Genomic DNA, 22,465 nt, shown 5'->3' on the forward strand with positions numbered 1-22,465 from the left:
AGATCCTCAATGACATTGAAGACAAACTAAATGACATGGAATGGTCAATTGCACACTATGTGTAGACACCACAGTGTGGATTGTCAACATCACCTCCAGTTGTGTGACTGTACTGGGCCAAGAGGAGGCTTGCCTGCTGGTTTCCTCTACACTGGCCTTTTCAGCAGTGACTCCTGCAGTTATAGTTTGGATGGGAGAAAAGCTAACGTATGAGACAATGCAAGAAGGCTTAGAGGAGAAAAATGATAGGGTTTTAAGAGTTTTAACCCAATCAGTGAATTAATCCCGATAGGAATTAACTGAAGTAATTCAGTTAACTGGTAGAGTGTGGCTAGAGGAGATGGGAACTGGGGCCTGGTTTGGGGGTATATATTTGTATCTGGCAAGTAGAGTCTCTCTCTCTCTCTCTCTCTGCTTCCTGATCTCATGTAAGCTGTTTCCCTCAGCCACACTCTTCTGTCATGATGTTCAGCCTTCTTCAAGTCCCGAGGAACTGAGCCAGCCTTCTATGGACTAAACCTCTGAAACTGAAAGCCTTCTAATAAACCTTTTCTCCTCTAGAATTGTGCTGGTCAGATCCTATAATCACAGCAGGAAAAAGCTGATTAAAACATCTGCCCTCCAGTCACTCAGTTAAAATACCATCCCCCTGATATCAGAATGGCTGTTTCCAATGCTAATCAATTTAAGACTTAATAGGTTGTTATTTTCATCAGGATGACCTCACCTCACATCCTTTTCATGTCTTTTATTCTCTCGAATGATGTCATACATGGGATCTTCATGTGCCTTAAGGGTCAGAGAAGATTAAAGTCTGGTTAGGCTTTGTGGACTATTAGTTAAATAAAAATTAAGTCCCAGGCTGGGGTTGTGGTTCAGTAGTAGAGCCCTCGCCTCACATGTGTGAAGCACTGGGTTCCATCCTCAGCACCAGATAAAAATAAATAAAGGTATTGTGTCCATATACAATTAAAAAAATTTTTTTAAATATTTTGTTAATTTTTTAATTATGTAATTGAAACCAATTTAAAAAAATTGTTTGATATAGCTTTGTTTAACATGTTCTAATCCATTTTTTTTACTAGAACACAGTATTTACTTTTAAATTTAGTTTTTGAATATGTTGTATACTCACATGATTCAAAAACCAGAAAACACAATAGATTATATAGTAAAAAGCCTCTTACTAAGACTCATACCCCATCTACCAAGACATCACCTTTATAATATGTCTTGGTTTGTATGTGAAGCTAAAAGTAGTGTCATGCACTTATTTTCCCAGCTACTCAAGACTGAGGCTGTTCTAGTCTTTTTTTGTTTTGGTACTGGGAATTGAACCCAGGGGCACTTAACCACTGAGCTGTGTCCCAGCCCTTTTTCTGTATTTTGTTTTGAGACAGGGTCTAACTGAGTTGTTTAGGGACTCGCTAAGTTGCTGAGACTGGCTTTGAACTCGAGCTCCTACTGTTTCAGCCTCCTGAGCTGCTGGGATTACAGGTGTGTGTCACTGTGCTCAGCTGTACTAATCCTTTTTAAGAATCATCACACCAGGTGCAGTAGCACAGGCCTGTAATCCCAGAGACTCAGGAAGATTACCAGTTCAAGGTCAGCCTCAGGAACTTAGCAAGAACATATCTCTAAATAAAAAGTAGAGAAGACTAGGGATGTAGCTCAGTCATAAAGCATTCCTGGGTTCAATCCCCAGTACAAAAACAAAAAACAAAAAACAGTCAGATCATTGTAAATTCATTAAGGCTACAAGAAGAATTTCTCTGTTAGAAAAATACAGGAAATAACTAAATATTATCCATATTATCCATCAGGAAATAACTCCATAAACAGTGGCATGGTCTTTGTATGATAAAACAGTACTCAAATTGAGAAATATTGAGGTATAATAAAACAGCACTCAAATTGAGAAATATTGAGGTGATTCTCTTCAGTCTACATGGATAGTTGACTAAGAGATAATATTAGGTGAAATAAATGAGTTACAAAATGATTGTAATAATAATGTTAAAAATGTGTAATTTAGAGGCTGGGGATACAGCTCAGTTGGTAGAGTGTTTGCCTTGCATGCACAAGGCCATAGATTCAATCTCTAGCACTATTTAAAAAAAAATGTAATTTGTAAGTTAAAAATGCTGGGCATACTGGCACATGCCTGTAATCTCAACATTTTAGGAGGCTAAGGAAGGAGGATGTCATGTGGGAGGCCAGCCTAGGCAACTTAGCTACACCCTGTATCAAAATAAAATGAAAAAAAAAAAAAAAAAAAAAGGACTGGTAGAGTGCTTGCCTAAGAGTCATGAGGCCCTGTGTTCAATATCCCATGCAGCAAAATAAATAAGTACATACATACATAAGTAACATAAAAATGCATGTTACATATCACCAACTGAGTCTGAAAATACATGCGTCAAACTACTTGCTGCAGACCTCCTTTGGAAAGAGACTAGATTGGATCTGCTGGTAAAAATTCTACTGTAAGGTTCCTATTTTCTTTAAAGGCAATATATTCTTTTAAGGCAAATATATTCTTATATAGATAATTTAAATCAGCTTCAAGTACTTAAATATACTTTATTTTTTCACCTTCTTTGGGGGGCGGGTACTAGAGATCAAATCTCTGAGCTACATCCTCCGCACTTTTCAAAAAAATATATATATTTATTTTTTAGTTGTAGTTGAACACAACATCCCTGTTTCGTTTATTTATTTTTATATGGTGCTGAGGATCGAACCCAGGGCCCCATCCATTCGAGGTGAAGTCTCTACTGCTGAACCACATCTGTTGACCCCATTTTGATATATGCTGACAACCCCAGTACATTCACCACTTGGCAGAAGCAGTTACTGAACAATGAGTTATCACCTCTAGAAGGTGATTCTGTTAAAATAAAGCAAGGAAATAATAGATCTAGTGAGGAAATATACACACACTTCTAGCTTAATTAAAAGATATCTTTAAACAAAAACTCGTTTTTACATTTTTTTTTTTTTTTTTTAATGGTAAGAGGAATTGAACCCAGGGGTGTTCTACCACTGAGCTATATATTCCCAGCCCTTGGTATTTTTTGTTTAGAGATAGGATCTCACTGAGTTGCTGAGATTGGCCTCAAACATACAATCCTCCTGCCTCAACCTCCAGATTCACTGGAATAACAGGGTTATACCACTACATCTGGCTAAAATTCGATTTTTTTTTTTTTTGTGGTGCTGGGATTGAACCCAGGACCTTCTGCATGCAAGGCAAGCACTCTACAACTGAGCTATATTCCCAGCCCTAAAACTTACCTTTTATATAACTAAAAATGGGGGGTTTGAATAGATAATGACTACTTAAGAAAAAGAATTATGGTGGCGCACCCCTGTAATTTCAGTGACTCGAGAATTTGAGGAAGGAGCATCACAAGTTCAAAGCCAGCCTCAGCAACTTAGTGAAACCCTGTCTCAAAATAAAAAGGGCTGGAGATGTGGCTCAGTGGTTAAGTGCCCTAGGTTCAATCCCCTGTACCAAAAAAAAAAAAAAAAAAAAAAGGAAAAAGAATTAGGTGTTATTTGCTTATTTTTGGAGGGTGGGGCACAGCAGGGAGTGGACCCAGTGGCATGTAACCACTGAGCCACATCCTCAGCCGTTTTTTTATGTTTTATTTTGAGACAGGGTCTTGCTAAATTGCTGAGGTTGACTTTGAACTTCTGATCCTCCTGCCTCAGTCTCCTGAGTCACTGGGATTACAGGTGTGCATTATCAAACTTGGCAGCAAACAACATTTTAAAATAGTTGTTTGTTGTTTTTTGTTTGTTTAAGAACTGAATCTGGGGCTAGGGGTAGAGCACAGTGGTGAGGCAAATGCCTACTATGCACCAGGCCCTGGGTTTGATCTCCTGCACCCACCCTCTCAAAAAAGAACTAATCTGTCACACAAATGCAATTTAACACAGAACTTAATATGAAATGCTCTGGAAAAAATGTTTCTGGGGAATTATTTTATATGAATATTCATTTCACTGGTGACTACCTGGCTCATTGATAGTGTGATAAATGTGAATTGATACTGGGGTTTTACTTACTACTCTGAACTGTTCTAACTTCTGGTTGCCTTTGATAAAAAAAGGGCATTCTTTGTCACCCGTTCGGTGACCATACCGTTTGCATCGCCAACCTAAAAAGAAAAAGGGAAATATTTCTGTAAGATAACAGCTCCACTTCATCCAGATTATATTAAAGTTTTTCTTAATTAGACTCCCATTCTAAAGGCAAAGGTAGTCAGTAAACTATGAATGGAAGATCAGAGAAAACAGAGGTAAACTAATTGCTTTCACAGACATCCTTGAATCTTAATAATAAGCTTTAGAAATAAATATTCCATCATCAAGTATTTACAAAGCAATCCAATGCAAAAGAACCATAAAAGGAAAATTTATTTTTATATACTTCACTCTATTTTTTACAGCAAATCTTTTCCATTCATCATTCATCAAGTGGCTCTGATTCATTCTTTCTTATTTAATTATTTATTCATACATACCAGGGATTAAATCCAGGGGTATTTAACCACTGAGACACATTCCCACCCCTTTTAATTTTGAGACAGGGTCTTGTTAAGTTGCTTAGGGCTTTGCTAAATTGCTGAGCCTGGTCTTGAACTTGTGATCCTCCTGCCTCAGCCCCCAAATCCCTGGAATTACAGGTGTGTGCCTTCATGTCCAGCTGATTCTTATTTATAAAATCACAGTTCTTTTAAAAAATGTTAATGCCATTACAACCCTAGTGTGACTTTCCCTGCAGAACAGGGAAACTGTCCCATTTAAAGAGGCCCTTTATTAAAGGTAGCAAAACATAAGGAGGAGACATAAGGCAATATATAACATGTGTCAAGGCAACACAGGAAAACACATCTTCAAGGAATTTCAATGATTATGAACTTGACATCATGTATTGAGATCTAAAGAGAAGATGAAATGGTGAGAAAGCAGGAACGGAGAGACTTCTCTGACCTGTTTTATCCTCTCAGATCCATCTGGATATGAGGCAAATCATGAAACTGTATGGGAATAGTGACATAAGTCAGAGTCTGTGCTTGGGTATCAACCAAGGAAGTCAGGAAGCAGGAAAGGAGATCATGGGTGAGATTAGCCAATTTTCCTTCAAGCTGGCAACTATGGAAAACAGTCAAAAAGGAAGAGATTTCCCTTTTATTTTTATTTGAGGGTTGGATTCAGGAAAACATTAAAAAGAATCAATTTTGGGAGCTCATCATGGATGGCCTCTGAACTGTCCCTGTGTTTATCTACCCCATCCTTTGATGTATGGAAAGAACTAACTTCATTTAAACCAATTGCCTTCTGTATAGTAAAACTGAGGGGCTGTGAAATGCCATGGATCTAGGTTAACATGTAGATGTCTACCATTTTAATTCAAAATTCTTTTAGAATTAAAGGAATCCTTGAAATACCAAGTGTGATTCACAGCAAACTTGACAACACAAGGAGACTGTTAGTAATGCAGACTATCCTCCCCTCAAAAATACTAATAAATAATCTGAATTTTACAAGATTAATTGCTTTTTAGGCACAGTGGTTCTTGCCTGAAATCCCAGTGACTGTGAGACTGGGAATATAGCTTAGTGGTAAAACACCCCTACATTCAATCCGTAGTAACAAAAAAAAAAAAAAAAAAGGATTGTTGATTTGCAGACAAATCAAAGGGTGAGAAAACTTTACAGTTAACACCAGAATCAGCGAATATAATGAAAGTGTGTACATGTATGTGTGCGCGTGCGCGTGCACCTTTTTTCCCATCTGGGATGGATCTAAGTTTTGTGAGACCTGAACCTTATATCACTGTGAGGAGGAAGGTGGGGATTAGAAGGGCTATTTAGGAAACAAATGCAAAAATATCTTCCCTTGGAAAATTATACAACATCATATAACCACACAAACATTAAAGAAGTCCCGAAAGGCCTTTTATTTTTTTATTTTTTTTAGAATTTTTTTTTAATATTTATTTTTTAGTTCTCGGCGGACACAACATCTTTGTTGGTATGTGGTGCTGAGGATCGAACCCGGGCCGCACGCATGCCAGGTGAGCGCGCTACCGCTTGAGCCACATCCCGAGCCCCACCAAAAGGCCTTTTAAAAAAAATGTCAGGGCAACTAAAGCTTATGCTTCATTAACTTCTCAAAAAAATATATGTGAAATACAACTAACCCACCTCATTACACAGAGAAGTGGTATTTAAGCTTTTAAAAAAAGCTGTAGGGGCTGGGTTTGTGGTTCAGTGGTAGAATGCTCTCCTAGCATGCTCAAGGCACTGAATTTGATCCTCAGCACCACATAAAAATAAATAAATAAAATAAAGGTATTGTGTCCAACTACAACTAAAAAAAATATATTAAGAAAATAAATTGGGCTGGGGATGTGGCTCAAGTGGTAGCAAGCTCGCCTGGCATGCGTGCGGCCCAGGTTCGATTCTCCGTACCACATACACACAAAGATGTTGTGTCCGCCGAAAACTAAAAAATAAATATTAAAAATTCTCTCTCTCTTTTTAAAAAAAATATTAATTAATTAATTAATTAAATTAAATTTTTAAAAAAAGCTATAAACTTCTGAGTGATGACAAATACTCATCTGCTTTCTTCCCCTTCCTGAGATTCCACAAACATGACAACTAAGGAAATTTGTTTACACGGTAATATACCAGGAGGTCTCTCAAGCAATCTGTTCCTTCTTAAAAGTAATGAAAATATAGTTACAAATTGGACCACAACAATTTTATAAACTCTGTAAGTTAATCAAAGGCTTGCCCCAATCAGATAAACATCATTTTAAGGAAACTACAGAACCACAGTGAGAATAATAGATTTCTAGTATTTGAAGTGGGCCTACTCCCAGTGTTCATTCTTTTATAGTTTTGTAAAAATCAGCAACAATGCCAACATCCAGGGATCAGATTGGTTTTGTGCCGCTCAAAAGACTATTACTGAGATCACTGTCACTATTTGAACTTTTCTCACAGTTGCCTGGGAAGGGAACATCTATACACAGTATTGTTATTTGGTCATGTCTTTCACTTTACAGGAAAAGCCTGATCCCCAGATCTTTTGTTGAAAATAATCATTTGCAGTTGTTTAACATTACAGCCTAAGGCTGTTGCACACTTTGTACACTGTAGTATGTAACTTGCATATTATGAGAGTGTTATTTAAACTCTTCTACACTCACACTGCATAACTTTGACTTCTTTCCCCAGTGGCATCCAAAGTCCTTTAGTTGGCGCGTGAGCCAGAAATTCCCTGGCATGTTCATTGCCTGGTACATCAGGAATACAGTCTTCTGGTTTAGTCTCATCTTCCTAAATGAAGGAAACAGTGTGTAAACAACATGGCAACAAAGCATTAGAATTTTGTCCCTCCTTCCTAGAACCCAATATTGCCTTGCTTTCTCTTCTGCAGTTGGTCCCAATGTCATCTTCAATCATCCCCATGAACAAGAGAGAAAGACAAATTATACCTGATAGATGGGACAGATGAGACTGGACACTGAGGAATTAGCAGGAAGCAGGTTTATTGGCTGCAGCCAGATTCAAAAGGGGGGCTTTCACCATAGTCCATCAATCCCTCTGAACCCAGAGTTCAGAAAGTTTTAGAACTTTATACCCAGTGTGTAGGGGTCAGGCTCAGAGGCTCATAATCTGCAGAATTCCATAACAATAGTTTTTGTTTTTTTTTTTCTGGACAACCAATTCAGGTCAAGGACACTCTTTGAAAATCAGTGCCTGGGAAAGGGAGAGTTTCCCTCCCCATTTCTTGTCAGCTGGCTTCCCAGCCAAAGCAAACACCTCTGTGAAAGCCTTGGGTTAGTCTTACTTATCAACTCTACTTCTGCAAGTATACCCCCCACCTGAAAATTTTAAAAAACTTTTTTTCTTTTTAGTTGTAGATGGACACAATACCTTTATTTTGTTTGTTTTTATTTTTATGAGTTGCCGGGGATCAAACTCAGTGCCTCATGCTTGCTAGGTAAGTGCTCTACCACTGAGCCACAGTCCCAGCCCCCTGAAAATCCTTTTGCAGAAGTTCTGTTGACCGTCTAAGAACAATTATGGTGAGGGTCTCTGGAGAAGTTTAATTAAGATTTTTCTGTGGAGGAGGGGTTGCCATTACAGTAGGAGAAACAGGAAATCAATGTAGGAGAAGAACTACACCAAAAAAACAACTTTCTGCATAAAACAAAACCAAACTTTATTGCAGGAAAGTTATAGGAAAGCACAAGTATGTCCTTCACACAGGAATGATTTATGAGTGACACATTCTGATGTAAATTAGATGCAAAGATCAAAAAAAGGTTTCATTCCCTCAAAATGTGTGGAATCAGGCAAGGCATAAAACTGAAGTGGGGGAAGCATGCAGCTCTATGGTAGAGTGCCTAGCATGTATAAGGCCTGGGTTCTAACGCCAGCACCACCACCCCCACCACCAAAAAAAAAAGTAAACCAGGTTTTCTGTAATAATAGGATAGTATTTTATATTAGAACAGTTCATTATGGCCCAACACAGCAGTGCACATTTGTGATCCCTAATCCCAGCTACCTAAGAGGCTGAGGCAGGAGATTACAAATTCAAAGCCAGCCTGAACAACTTAGTGAGACCAAAATGAAAAATAAAAAGGGCAGTGGATATAGTTCAGTGGTCGAGAGAGTACTCCTGAGTTCAATCTAGTACCCTCCCAACCTAAAAAAAGAAAGTTATCAATCACAAGAGGTCTTTTGGCTTCACCTACTACTCTAGTCTCCCTTATGCAGAGAAACACCCTGACAGGGTGGCCAGGGAGCTGGGAGATGGGTCCCTGTTCAGGGAGGCTGGAGTAGATACACTCTCAGGTCTCCTGAGAGGCTGCTCTTTGAGCTGAAGATATTCAAGACCCCAGCATGGGGTGTACTGAGGAGCTGGCCAGGTAAGGTAGGCAAGGAAAATGAAGCAGCAGTGCTTTAAGGAGAGGCAACCAGTGAGAGAAGGGGAGCTATAGCCCAGAAACAAACACATACCAACAAACGAACACACGAACGAACACACACACACACACACACACACACACACACACACACACCTGCACACACACGTGCTGCGCCTGGCTGATTCTCTAGGGAAGGTAACACACTTGATGAAATTTCCACAGAGGCACAAGGCCCCAAATTAGGACCTGTCTGGCATCTGCAGGGAAGAAACAGTTATTTTCATAAAAGGAGATTTAAAACCTATAGACATTTTTTCGTAACAAGTTATTGAGTGTGTTAAGTATGTTTCACAGAATAACCAGAGTGAAAAGTTCACACTAACCTTAATAAGCCCAGGAGGAGGTTTTTCATAGCTAAAAAAGAAAAAACAAGAAGTAAAACTTCATTAACCACATTAGTAGGAGCATAACACTTCACTGAGCTACAGGTAGCTGCCAGGTCAGAATAAAAGGATATTTGTAGTAAAAACTTAAAATCACATTGTTTCTATATCAGTTAATAAAATATGTTCAGCACTAAAGATCCCATGTAAATAAAGTGATCCTGCAGAGAACTACATCTTAAATTCACTGAAATAATAACTTATTATCCCACCGTAATGATTTTATTTTGGAAAAAGGGAAAGAGATTGTAGAAAGAACATGAAGTAGGAAGACTATGGGGTAGTCTGGTTCCAGAACATAATGGTGGTTTGTCAGGTTGCCTACCCAGCATAACACCCACTACTCAACAAGGAACGGGCTCTTGGGGGGAAGGCAATCACGTATTCCAGCACAGTTAGGGCCTCTGTCCCAGAGGCCCCTTTGCCCTGGCTTCTACCTACCCCACAACAGGGCCATCAGGAGCAACTTCTCAGCTCTGACAGCTCTTCCATTCCTATACTAACCACCCTGAACTTAGCCTGCAGGACCACTGCTCGGTGCCCCATCCATGGGGTACAGTCAGGACCATCACTGCTGTATCAGTCTACTGTGGGCCCTTCTTTCTATTCACCAACAAGCTCTGGGACCACCAGGGTCTTAAGGCTATAAACTGGGCCTGGGCTCCTGGTTCATTTTCACTTTTCACCATTCTGCTGAAACAGCTTGAAAAGGCTGCTAGATTCTATGTTTAGAAAATCAGCACCATATGCTCGTGTTCATTTTTAAGTAATGACACATAAACACACGCTATCAAACACAGCGTGGGTGTTAGTGTTTAGTCACGAATGCCTAATGGACCAAAAAATATATAAAAAGGGAAGAAAGAAGGCAAAACTACGGTATGACTCAGGTCTCTTCAATGCCTCCACGTGGAACATTTTACTGAAAGAGGTCTATCAGGGCACTGAGGCTGCCTTAAGAGTATATCTAGACTCTAGATAAAGTTGGAAATGTGGGAGCCCCCAAACTGCTGAATAAGTAGTGAAAGCTGGAGTGATGATTTTCTGTTTCCATAATGGAAATATTAAATCTGATCATCAGAAAAACACTAAAAAACATTAAAAGAGTGAACTAGATACTGATAATAGGATAATCATCTCCATAATAGTTTGGTCTACAAAGTAATACGTGCAAAACAGTGTACTTGGTCATTATATATGACTATGTATAGATAGATATTTATTTTTCATTCTATACACATTTACACATGTAGTGAACTTTCCACAGATGTCCCTTGCTGGGCTATGACCTTTCTGGCCTATGATTTAGAAAACTTTGTTTCACTTCTGGCTGTGGAGTGGGTATATCAGCTTTTAGACAAGTCTACCCCCATCTTCTCCAAGCCTCATAAAATATGTCTTGGGCTGGGGTTATGGCTCAGTGGTAGAGCACTTGCCTTGGTGCATGAGGCACTGGGTTCGATTCTCAGCACCACATATAAATAAATGAATAAAAGTAAAGGTCCATAAACAACTAAAGAAAAAAATTTTAAATATCTTATTTTTCTTTAAGTTATTTTGTTAGAGCCTCAGAACAAGCAGAGGGTGCCTGGTGAGGTGGCGCATTCCTGTAATTCCAGCAGATCTGGAGGCTGAGACAGGAGGATCACGAGTTCAAAACCAGCCATGGCAATGGCAAGGCACTAAATAACTCAGTGAGACCCTGTCAAATACAAAATTGGGCTGGGGGATGTGGCTCACTGATTGAAGACCCTGAGTTCATTCCCTGGTACCAAAAAAAAAGAAAGAAAGAAACAGAGGTTGACCCATAGGCTTTGACCTCGTATCCCAGTGGTAAAGATGATCTATACACTTAAGAGGTAGAACTGGGACAATTACTCAGACCTCATGACATCTATTTTGTTGTTGTTTTTATTTTCTGATGACAGAATTTTTATTTGCAAAATAAAGTGTTAACAAACAAGAAAATAAATCTGCTACTGTGTACATATGATAAATGAGAGAATGAACAACTATAACAAAACCATTCCAACAATCTTCTCTGAGCCTGACAGCAGAACTATCAACCTGTTTTCTAGAAATATTCTATCATCAAGCCTATCATTTACCCAATTTTCCACTAACTTGACTTTCATGTCAAGTTTTTAAAAATAATATCAACAATTAAGTATAAATGAAGTAGATATTATAATCTAAAAGATATAAATATTTGGGGCTGGGGTTGTGGCTCAATAGTAGAGCACTCGCCTAGCAAGTGCGAGGTACTGGGTTCGATCCTCAGCACCACATAAAAAATAAATATATAAATAAAATAAAGGCATTGTGTCCAACTACAACTAAAAAAAAAAAGATATAAATATTCAACATCTGTAAAAATCAAGCAATAACCATATGCTCTATACATATGTCTAACTTTAAATACCAATACACCAATAGGGTAAAAGCAAAAAATGAGGAAAGTAAGCATGAGAAATCTGAAGTAGACCTATTAATATAAAATTTCAAGAAAAAGATATTCAGAGATAAAGGGGGAATATTTCATAACCATAATAGGATAACTTCTTCAAGAAAGTATAACAATCCTAAATGTGTATATACCTAATAACAAAATTTCAAAATACATGCAGTAAAAATTTATAAAACTAGAAAGACAAATCCACAATCATATTTGGAGATTTTAAACCCCTGCACTTTGCTGGAAGGAGTAATGATATAGAAGGCTTAAAACATTATCAGCCACCTTTACCTATTTGTTATTTATAGAGAACTATACACAAAAATGACAAGTAGAAAATTAATAAGGATAGACTATATTCAAAATAAGCTTTGAAATTTAAAAAATTTGAAATCATGCGGACTGTTTCCTGCATGATTTATTACATTAGAAATCAATCCCCTTAAAATACATAGAATCCCACCTCCATGTCTCAACTACTTCAAAATTAAATGGCACACTTATAAATATCTCATGGGTCAAAGAAGAAAGCACAAGAAAAGTAAATAAAAAGTGCTTTGAACTATGAGATAATAAAGTTTAAAATATCAGAATCTCTGGAATGAAACAGTACTCAGATGAACACTTATAACTTAAAGTACTTGTACCAAAAAAAAAGCAAGATAAACAATCAAATTAATTTCAAACTAGGTAGCAGGAAGGAAAAACTAAGTAGAAGCAGAAATATATGAAATAGAAAAGAAATAATAAAGCTAAAAAGTTGATAAAAATCTTAACAAGTCTAATCAAGAAAAAACACAAAAATTAATATCAATGGAAAGGGAGCTATGAAAACAACTCTACAGATGCTAAAAATATATTAAGGTGATATTACAATTATATGCCAACATATGTGATAGCTTACATAACATGCAGACCTCATGACATCTGGAGTTCTCCTAAAATAAATTTGGCTGAAAACTCCCTCTCTGTACAGAGTAAATTATAACCTAACTTAATATGTAAACAAACTGCAACATAACTTGAAAGTTTATTCTAAAAACAAGTGGCTGATTCTTAGCCAATCAAAGCATCCAAGATTTCAGCTAATCACAGAGCACAAACTCCCAAAACATGTTCATCTAAGGCTAATGTCAACCTATAACCAATCAAGTGGTTTCTCCTGTCATTTTTTCCCCCATGTATAAATACTGACAGACCACATGAGTGGGTGTAGGTCTTTGAACATTTACTGGTTTGGTGGTGTTATAATTTGAATCTGAAATGTCCTATGAGGCTCAGGTGTTGAAGGTTTAGGCACATGGCCAGTCAGAGTGAAGCAGCTAGGTAGTTCCAAAGCTGTTGCCCAGTACCCACACGCCAGCTCCATGTCAAGCTCCACCTGTACAGGACTCTTAGTAGATGTGCAGCTGGAATCCAAGAATTATTCAGTATTATGTTTGTCACTGGTTGGGGACAAAACACACCAGGAAGCTGGGCACTGTGGCACATGCCTATAACCCCAGAAATTCGGGAGCTGAGGCAGGAGGATTGTGAGTTCAAAGCCAGCCTCAGAAAAAGTGAGATACTGGGCAACTCAGTGAAACCCTATCTCTAAGTAAAATACAAAAATAGGACTGGGGATGCGGCTCGGCTCAGTGATTGAGTGGCCCTGAGTTCAATCCCTGTTACAAAAAAACTAAGACAAAACAAAAAAACCCCACCAGATTCTAATAAGTGTTTTTTTTTTTTTTTGGGGGGGTGGGGGGCGGTTAAGGTGGGGAATTGCTTTCTTTTTTTTTTTTGAGACAGGGTCTCACTAAGTTGCCAGGCTGGCCTTGAACTATGCAATCCTTCTGCCTCAGCCTGAAATTACTGCTGAAATTACAGGCTTGTGTCACCACACCTGAGTTAGACTCTTCACATTTGCAGCAAATGTCTGATGGGTAGCTAAGAGCAGGATTAAAGAAACAGAAATTGGTAATAAAGGTGTCTTTGTATCAGAAGAGTTGCTCCTAAACAACCTTTATCACCTGGGATACTTTTATGTACATGTCAAGGAATCTTTATTCCCCATGAGACAGGGACTGAACCAGGGACCCAGAAGGCTGAGCCCATAAGCTGGAAAACATCAGGCCAGAAGGAAAGGGCTTTCTACAGGCTGTTTCTGTGTGCACAAAGAACAACTCTCAGGCTCTAAAAGAGTCATATCGCTTCCTCAAAAGTAATACATAAACTATTTTTTAGCTTAGATCTGTGCCTTAACCCTCCAAATCTCCAGGGAACCAATCATTTCAATGTTTTAATATTTTCTTCATCATGACTGACTGTCTTATCCACTTTTACTGCTATTATAAAATACCAAATGCTGGATAATTTTAAGGAAAAGAAACTTCTTTCTTTTGTTTCTTTTTGGCACTGCGGATTGAACCCAGGGGCACTCTGCCACTGAGTTTACATCCCCAGACCCTTTTTATTTTTAATATTAAGATAGGGTCTCACTAAATTGCTGAGGCCAGCCTGGAACTTGGGATCCTCCTGCCTTAGCCTCCCATCTTGCTGGGATTACAGGCATGTGCCACTGCACCTGACAGAAATGTATTTCTTATAGTTCTGGAAGCTGGAAAGTCCAGGACTGAGGGGGCCCACATTTGGAGAGGGCCTTTGTGCTGTATCATCCCATGGTGGAAGAATAAAAGAACATACATGCAATAGAGAGCAAGTGAGGGCCTCTAAACTTTTCTAACCACCCCACTCCCAAGATAAGGTCATTAACCCATTCATGAAAGCAGAGCTCCCATGACCTAATGCTCTTTTAGGCTCCACCTCCCAACACTGTTGCAGTAGGAATTAAGTTTCCACATGTGAGCTTTGGGGGACACATTGATTCTATAACATCCTTATGTACTGACTTTATGAACTCCTTATGTACTTTATGTACTCCTAACTTTAAAGAACTTTTTTTTTAAAAATATTTTTTTAGATGTATGGACCTTTTATTTTATTTAATTATTTATATGTGGTGCTGAGAATTGAACCCAGTGCCTCATACATGCTAGGCAAGCCCTCTACCACTGAGCCACAGCCTCAGCCCCTAAAGAACTTTTTGAACAGAGTAAATATCAGAGGTGATTAGGGAGAATGAACCCGTTGTTCATCGCCAATGTGTAGTAGAAAAGAATTTTGCTGCCAGGTGTGGTGGCGTGCACCTGTAATCTCAGCGGCTCCAGAGGCAGAGGCAGAGGCAGTAGGATCACAAGTTCAAAAACCAGCCTCAGGAATTTAGTGAGACCCTGTCTCTAATAAAATACAAAATAGGGTAGGGATGTGGTTCAATAGTCAAGTGCCCCTTTGTTCAATCCCTGGTACCCCACCCCCCCAAAAAAATTTTGCCAGCTGATGGATGAGAAATGTCATAAATGGCTACAGCAACATAGCCTTCTTTTTGGCTTCATCTGTGGAGCCTTCCAAAGGACTGATCAAACCCTCACCATCATTTATCCAGAGCTTTGCTAAGGGGTAGAGGACAACTTAGCCTCTGAAGAATACATAGTAAATAACTAGGTATAAGAATTAGCTGTTTAGGTATAGTACAATGTTTTTCTATAGCAAATACTTAATAATTTCTAATGGAAAACTGTGGTGTGTGATAAGCAAGAATAGAAACCTATATAACATGGGAAAATGATACAGTCCATCTAAAGCCACTAACCAGAAATATTAATGCTATGCCTTATGCATAGAAACCTAAAAGAGTTTGAATGCACTGGTGTATGCCTATAATCCCAGCGACTCAAGAGGCAGGAGGATAGCAAGTTCAAGGGCAGCCTGGCAAAAACGAGACCCTGCCTCAAAATAAAAAGGGTTGGGAATGGGCTGGGGTTGTGGCTCAGCGTTACAGCGCTCGCCTAGCATGCGCAAGGCCCTGGGTTCAATCCTCAGCACCACATAAAAATAAATAAATAAACAAAATAATGTTATTGTGTCCAACTACACATGAGCTTATTGTACATTATGGCTTCTGACTGTGAAAGATCTTTGTTATCTTTGAAGTCAGTTCTTAAAAAAAAAAGAGTCCATTATCTTGCATGATTTATAAAGAAAACTTACTATTAAATTATTTAGAATCTAGTAAGTTGCTCTTAGGGGAAGATTAAATTTAGATAACAGGAGGTAAATGTATTCTTCCAAGGCAGTATGTGGGGAGAAATCCTTATTTTGCCAGGTATTTTAAAATACTGTTTGTGGGATATGGTTTCTTTTAGAGGGGTCCTCCCTGAAAAACATTCCATTGCACCCAGTTGTATCTGTAGCTGTTTCCTACAGAGTTGGAAACTGGGTGAAAACAGATGCCTTATAAAACCTGGCAGGTATGAAAAAAAGGCAAAAAAGTAAGATCAAATGTAAGAATGTAGAGTAAGGCTAGAATGGAGTAGGGAGACCTAAAGAGGAATCATCATAAAGAAAAAGGTCTTGAATTTTATAAAAAAACACTATGAGGGCTGGGGGTGTAGCTCAGTGGTAGAACACTTGCCTAGCACATGTGAGGCACTGGGTTCGATCCTCAGCACCACATGAAATTAAAAAAAAAAAAAAAAAAAAAAAAGAAGGTATTGTGTCCATCTACAACTTAAAAAGATATTTAAAAAACCCACTATGAGATATCCCATTAAATTGAGGCCTACAAATTACCTTGTTATATTGTGTGCATGTATTTGTAACAACAAATCCTATCTTTTTTTTTTTTTCCTGGGGTACTGGGGATTGAACTCAGGGGCACCAGACCACTGAGCCACATCCCCAGCCCTATTTTGTATTTAGAGACAGGGTCTCACTGGGTTGCTTAGGGCCTCGCTAAATTGCTGAGGCTGGCTTTAAACTCACAATTCTCCTGCCTAAGTCTCTCAAGCCCCTGGGATTACAGGTATGTGTCACTGTGCCTGGCTAACAAATTCCATCTTTATGTACAACTACAATCCACCAGTAAAAAAAACTTGGAAATAAAATAACATGGGGCCTGACCAACTTGCTTATCTACTTTCCCTCCCTAAACCCCCTTAAAATTCCAGTAAAACAATAAGTAAGCAGCCACAAAGAAAACATGGGAGGAGAAAAAAGGCAGAGAAGAATTATAAGAAAAAATTGGTAAGACCATGGAAAATGTCTGATTAGCTACTTTGTTACAACATTTGGAAGATGGGAGCTGGAAGGGAGGGGCTGAAGCCTCCAGTGTTATCTTTCTTTACTGCCCCAGGAGATCTAACTGCCCAACCCTTAAAAGAAACTGCAGGCTGAATCCTCTGAGAAAAAACTGGAGAGGCCAAGCTGCATAGGAATACTGGAGATCTGAGAATGGCGCTGAGCACTTGGAAAACCTGTTGAGTCTTAGTGTGAGCTCTGCAATGCTCTGCTCTGTCCCCTGTCCCAGAACACTGGCAGCCAGGCACATCTCTGGCATTGAGACATAAAGTTGTTAGTTTAGTCTTTGAAACAAATGGGTCCCAGGAAAAAGCTCCATTTACTGAAATGTGGGGGTTTCTCCATAAGAAGGGGAGATTATAGTTTGGTTTCTCTACAGGGAAACTAACTAGTCATCAATTTAGGACCTTTGCTTTATTTCTCTCCTTATCAGCCCCCTTCCAAATGGCATTATGGAGCTTTACTCTAAAATATGAGGGAGACCCCAGGATCCCTACATATTAGAATTAAACCTCTACCTGAAAAACATTAAAAGAAAATACAAAGAGCAAGGAATGATGGTACATGCGTGTAACTGCAGCTACTAGGGAAGCTGAGGCAAGGAGGATCACAAATTGCAGATCAACTTAGAGCCTGTGCAACTCAGGAAGAACTGTCTCAAAAGAAAAAAGGTAAAAAGGGGTGATGAGAGGGAGAGGGAGAGGGAGAGGGAGAGGGAGAGGGAGAGGGAGAGGGAGAGGGAGAGGGAGAGGGAGAGGGAGAGGGAGAGGGAGAGGGAGAGGGAGAGGGAGAGGGAGAGGGAGAGGGAGAGGGAGAGGGAGAGGGAGAGGGAGAGGGAGAGGGAGAGGGAGAGGGAGAGGGAGAGGGAGAGGGAGAGGGAGAGGGAGAGGGAGAGGGAGAGGGAGAGGGAGAGGGAGAGGGAGAGGGAGAGGGAGAGGGAGAGGGAGAGGGAGAGGGAGAGGGAGAGGGAGAGGGAGAGGGAGAGGGAGAGGGAGAGGGAGAGGGAGAGGGAGAGGGAGAGGGAGAGGGAGAGGGAGAGGGAGAGGGAGAGGGAGAGGGAGAGGGAGAGGGAGAGGGAGAGGGAGAGGGAGAGGGAGAGGGAGAGGGAGAGGGAGAGGGAGAGGGAGAGGGAGAGGGAGAGGGAGAGGGAGAGGGAGAGGGAGAGGGAGAGGGAGAGGGAGAGGGAGAGGGAGAGGGAGAGGGAGAGGGAGAGGGAGAGGGAGAGGGAGAGGGAGAGGGAGAGGGAGAGGGAGAGGGAGAGGGAGAGGGAGAGGGAGAGGGAGAGGGAGAGGGAGAGGGAGAGGGAGAGGGAAGATACAGGCGATAAGGTAGAAGAAAATCATAAAAGGAAAAAAGAAAACTAATGGGTAATCCTTAAAATTCAGTTAGATATAATATTGACAAAATAAGAAAATGTCCACAAAAAGGCAATATTCAAACATTTAGAATTGGTGGTGTACACCTGTAGTAGAGCTATTGCTGAGCCTACGGCAGGAGGATTGCTTCAGAGAGCAACATATGAAAATGCTGTCTCAAAAAAGAACTCTCTGCTCCCTGACGCAGCACGTGGGAGCGAAACCAAAGCTTCAGGCTCACAGACAAGTGCTCTAACATTGCGGTACACCCAATCCCGGAGTTTTTTCATTTTTTTTTTTCTCTCCCCCGGTATTGGGGATAAAATCCTAGGGCGACACTCTACCCCTGAACTACACCCCCTTTTGCCTTTATTTTTTATTGTGAGACAGGGTAAGTTGCTCTGTCTAGTCTGGAACTTGAGATCCTCCAGCCTCAGCCTCCCGGCTTCCCTGGCTCTTTCTCGCGTCTCTAAACTAACATGGCTTTTCCCTTCCCATGTGGCGGAGCCCACTCAAAGAACCTAGAAGGGCAGATTCAGATTCCACTTGACTCTCCTCTGCAGCCCGCGCTCTCCAGGTCATCTGGACTCCTGGAGGCCTCTGGAGTCTGGACCCTGCCCGGACTCGAAGGACTGCGGAGGCGCCACGCTCGCCGACCCCGCCGCCAGCCTTGGCACGCTCAAGGCCAGCTCTCGGGCTCCAGTCTGCTCCCCATAGCACAGCGACACTCCCGGGGCTCCTCTTCCCTCTTAACGGCCGAGGATGAAGGGTCGGGGGTCGCCCCTTCGCGGTGGGCCATCATAGGGAAACGAGGAACCACAGGCCCCAAAGTGCCTGGCGGGGCGTGTTCGTCACTCGGTCCACCACGCCGCCCGCGTCCCCGAGACGTGGCTCCTCCTGGCGGCGGCGGGGACACGCGCGCGGCCTCCCAGGAGCCGACACCGCCCTCCATGTGTGCGGGAGGTGCCTCCGGGCCCGGGTCTGCCGCTCGCAGAACGAGGCTAAGCTCTCGGGCGCCGGGGCCGCCACTCTACGCGCAAAGGAGGGGCCTGAGGCGCCGGCCCGTGTCGCCGGATTCCCGGCTCCCGCCGCGGCCCAGAGGGCAGGGACCGCCCGGGCCCGGCCTGGCGCGCAGCCCCCTTCCCGTGAGGGGCGGCGGCGCCCCGCAGACTCACAAGGACTCTAGGTGTTTGAGCTGCTGCAGCTGCTGCGCGTCGTGTCGCCGCCGCTTCTGCTCCCGGCGCCGCTGCAGCTCCTGCTCCGCCGGCTCCCGCTGCCGCCGCACGCCCCGCGCCCCCGCGTCGTCGCGCCCCGGCCGGGAAGACATCGCGACTCCCACACGCGGCTCGGGTGGAGGCCGCGGCCAAGATCGCAGCGCCCCCTCCCGCCGTCCCGCGACCCGCCGGCCGGGAGCCGGGGGCCGGTGTCCCAGCCGAGGCCGTAAGGCCTCCGCCTCCGCGCGGCGGCCTCCGAGTTTGGGCTTCCCGAGCCCCTGTCCCCGACCCCAGCCGCGTACTCTGGCGCCCGCTGGCGGCGACCTCGAGCAGAGGCGGGCGGGGGGCGGGGCGGAGCCTAAGAGAGCTTCCTGACCCAAGCTATAGCCGGGCGCACCCTGTAGTGGGCCTGGGCCCCGTGCAGGTCACTTGTGTGTCCCTCAGGGGCTAGACACACTACACACTCATGTTAGTGGGATTCATCCATTTTTGGAGGAAAGTATATGTCTTCATATAAATTTTGGAGTTTCACAGATCATGTGACCTGTGGTCAACAGTCAACGTTTATTGTGTTTACAAAGGTTTGGGTGCCGGAAGTTAGCTAAGACCTTAAACAATTTAACTAAGGCTTAATTTTTATTTAGTTATCTATTTTTTATTTATTTATTTTTGAAGTACTGGGAATTGAACCCAGGGCCTCATGCATCCTAGGAAAAGTGCATTACCACTATTCTACATCCCCAAAACTCCCAATGTAGTTTCGATTTGCATTTCCCCAATGACTACAGATGTTGGAGATTTTTTCATATATTTGGTGGTCATGTATATTTCTTCTTTAGAAAAGTGTCTGTTTAGTCAGGTGTGGTATCTCACTCCTGTAATTCCAGTGACTGGGGAGGATGAGGCAGGTGGATTGCAAGTTCAAGGGAAGCCTCAGCAATTTAGCCAGGCCCTAAGCAACTTAGTGAGACCTTGTCTCAAAATTAAAAAAAATAAATAAATAAAAAGGGCTGTGAATGCGGTTCACTGGTTAAGCACCTCTGGGTTCAATCCCTGGGAAGAAAGAGAGAGAGAGAGAGAGAGAGAGAGAGAGAGGGAGAGAGAGAGAGAGAGAGAGAGAGAGAGAGAGAGAGAGAGAGAGAGAGAACAGAAAGGAAAAAAATTTTAAAATGTATTTAGTTCATTTGCCCTTTTTGGCAGGGGTAGGAGTGGGATGGGGGGGCGTGGCGTTGCCAGGGATTGAACCCGGAGGGGCTTAATAACTGAGCCACATCTCCACCAGTTTTATATTTTATTTTGAGATAGTGTCTTCCTAAATTGCTGAGGCTGGATTTGATGTTGTGATCCTCCCACCTCAGTCTCCCAAACTTGGGCTTATAAACCTGTGCCACCAGGCTCAGCTATTTTCCCCTTTATTGAAATTAATTATTGGGGTTTTTTTAAAGTATTTTTTTAGTTTATATGAGGTGCTGAGAATCGATCTCAGGGCCTCATATATACTAGGCAAGTGTTCTACCCCTGACCACAACTCCAGCCCTTGGAGTTTTTTGTTTATTTGTTTGGTGTTTTTAGTTCTTTATATATTATGGATATTAATCCTCAATTGGAAGAGTATCTGGCAAAGATTTCTCTCTTCACGTTGTTATAAACTTTGCTGTGCAGAAGAGTCTTTAATGTATTTTGACACCAGACTGATGTTTCCTGATTGCTGGTCCAAAGTGACATGCTGGGTTTTGTAGTCAGTCCATGGCAGCATGATGAGCCCCACACCTCTAGAACTGGTTTGGTGCCAATATGAAAGGTATCACACATGCAGCTAGAGGTATGAAAAATTTTATTATTCACATATTGAGACTTTTTAGGAAAGCAGGTCAGGCACCTCCTCAGGTCAAAAAATGGCTTAAGAAAAGATGAGTGGCCCTGGGTTTTATTGTAGGTAGGAGGTGGGACTTGGTGGATTCTTCATGATCAAGGGCCCAAGTGTTCTGTGGTTTGGACTTCCTTTTGGTGCCAAGGGGAGAGAAGCACATGGGCCCCTTTTTAAAAATCAGCTTTTCTGCTTGTGGAGCAGAATATAAAGTGGAGATGGACCTTGAAAATTGACATCACCAGTGGAGTCAGCCAGACACAGTGATGCAACAAATGTAGTTCCAGCTAAACTTGAGAGGTTGAAGGAGGAGGATCCTTTGAGCCCAAGGGCAATTTTTAAAATACTTTTTAAAATAAATAAATGAATAATAATAGTAAAAATAGCTGTAATAACAACAATAACAAACTTAGGACATCTCAGATCCAGTCCAGTTCTCTAACAGTGACAGTCAATACAATCACATTCATCAACCAATGAGACAAACAGAGATTCTTTCCCTGGTGGTTGTAATTTCTAAAAAGTTATTTTTATCCATTATCCTTTAGTTTATGTCTTTAGCTCCTGGAGGGGTGCTCTCCATATGGGAGAGAGAGTAAAAATGTTCTTAGTTAGCCAAGAATACACTTACTTAACCCAAATAAAAATGATTTAAACTGGGCGTGGTGGTGCACACCTGTAATCTCAGCAGTTCAGGAGGCTAAGGCAGGAGGATTGTGAGTTTAAAGCCAGCCTCAGCAATTTAATGAGGCCCTAAAAAAATGGACTGGGGCTGGGGATATAGCTCAGTTGGTGAGTGCTTGCCTTGCATGCACAAGGCCTGGGTTCAATCCCCAGTACAAAAAAAAAAAAAAAAAAATGGACTGGGGATGTGGCTCAGTGGTTAAATGTCGCTGGGCTCAATTCCCAGTACCAAAAAATAAATAAATAAAAATAAAAATTACTTAAGTGAGGGCTGGGGATGTGGCTCAAGCGGTAGTGTGCTCAAGTG

The 22,465-nt window shown here is 41.6% G+C and overlaps 1 protein-coding gene across 2 annotated transcripts in view; it reads right to left on the reverse strand.

Annotated features, from left to right (window-relative positions):
- Positions 1-19,813, reverse strand: part of Rp9 (RP9 pre-mRNA splicing factor) — a 39,821-nt gene extending 20,008 nt beyond the window's left edge. For both annotated transcript variants that reach the window (XR_003301929.2, XM_026401568.2), the window contains exons 1-5: positions 19,569-19,813; positions 9,346-9,376; positions 7,232-7,361; positions 4,075-4,166; positions 728-789 (exon numbers count right to left, since the gene is read on the reverse strand). Coding sequence is in view for 1 of the 2 variants with exons in the window: in XM_026401568.2 (XP_026257353.1) it covers positions 728-789; positions 4,075-4,166; positions 7,232-7,361; positions 9,346-9,376; positions 19,569-19,720 (467 nt within the window). In the remaining variant the exon portion in view is untranslated. The remainder of the gene's footprint in view (positions 1-727; positions 790-4,074; positions 4,167-7,231; positions 7,362-9,345; positions 9,377-19,568) is intronic.
- Between the last annotated feature and the right edge of the window lie 2,652 nt (positions 19,814-22,465).

Source organism: Urocitellus parryii, chromosome 3 (assembly GCF_045843805.1).
Source record: "Urocitellus parryii isolate mUroPar1 chromosome 3, mUroPar1.hap1, whole genome shotgun sequence".
NCBI classification, from domain to species: Eukaryota; Metazoa; Chordata; class Mammalia; order Rodentia; family Sciuridae; genus Urocitellus; species Urocitellus parryii.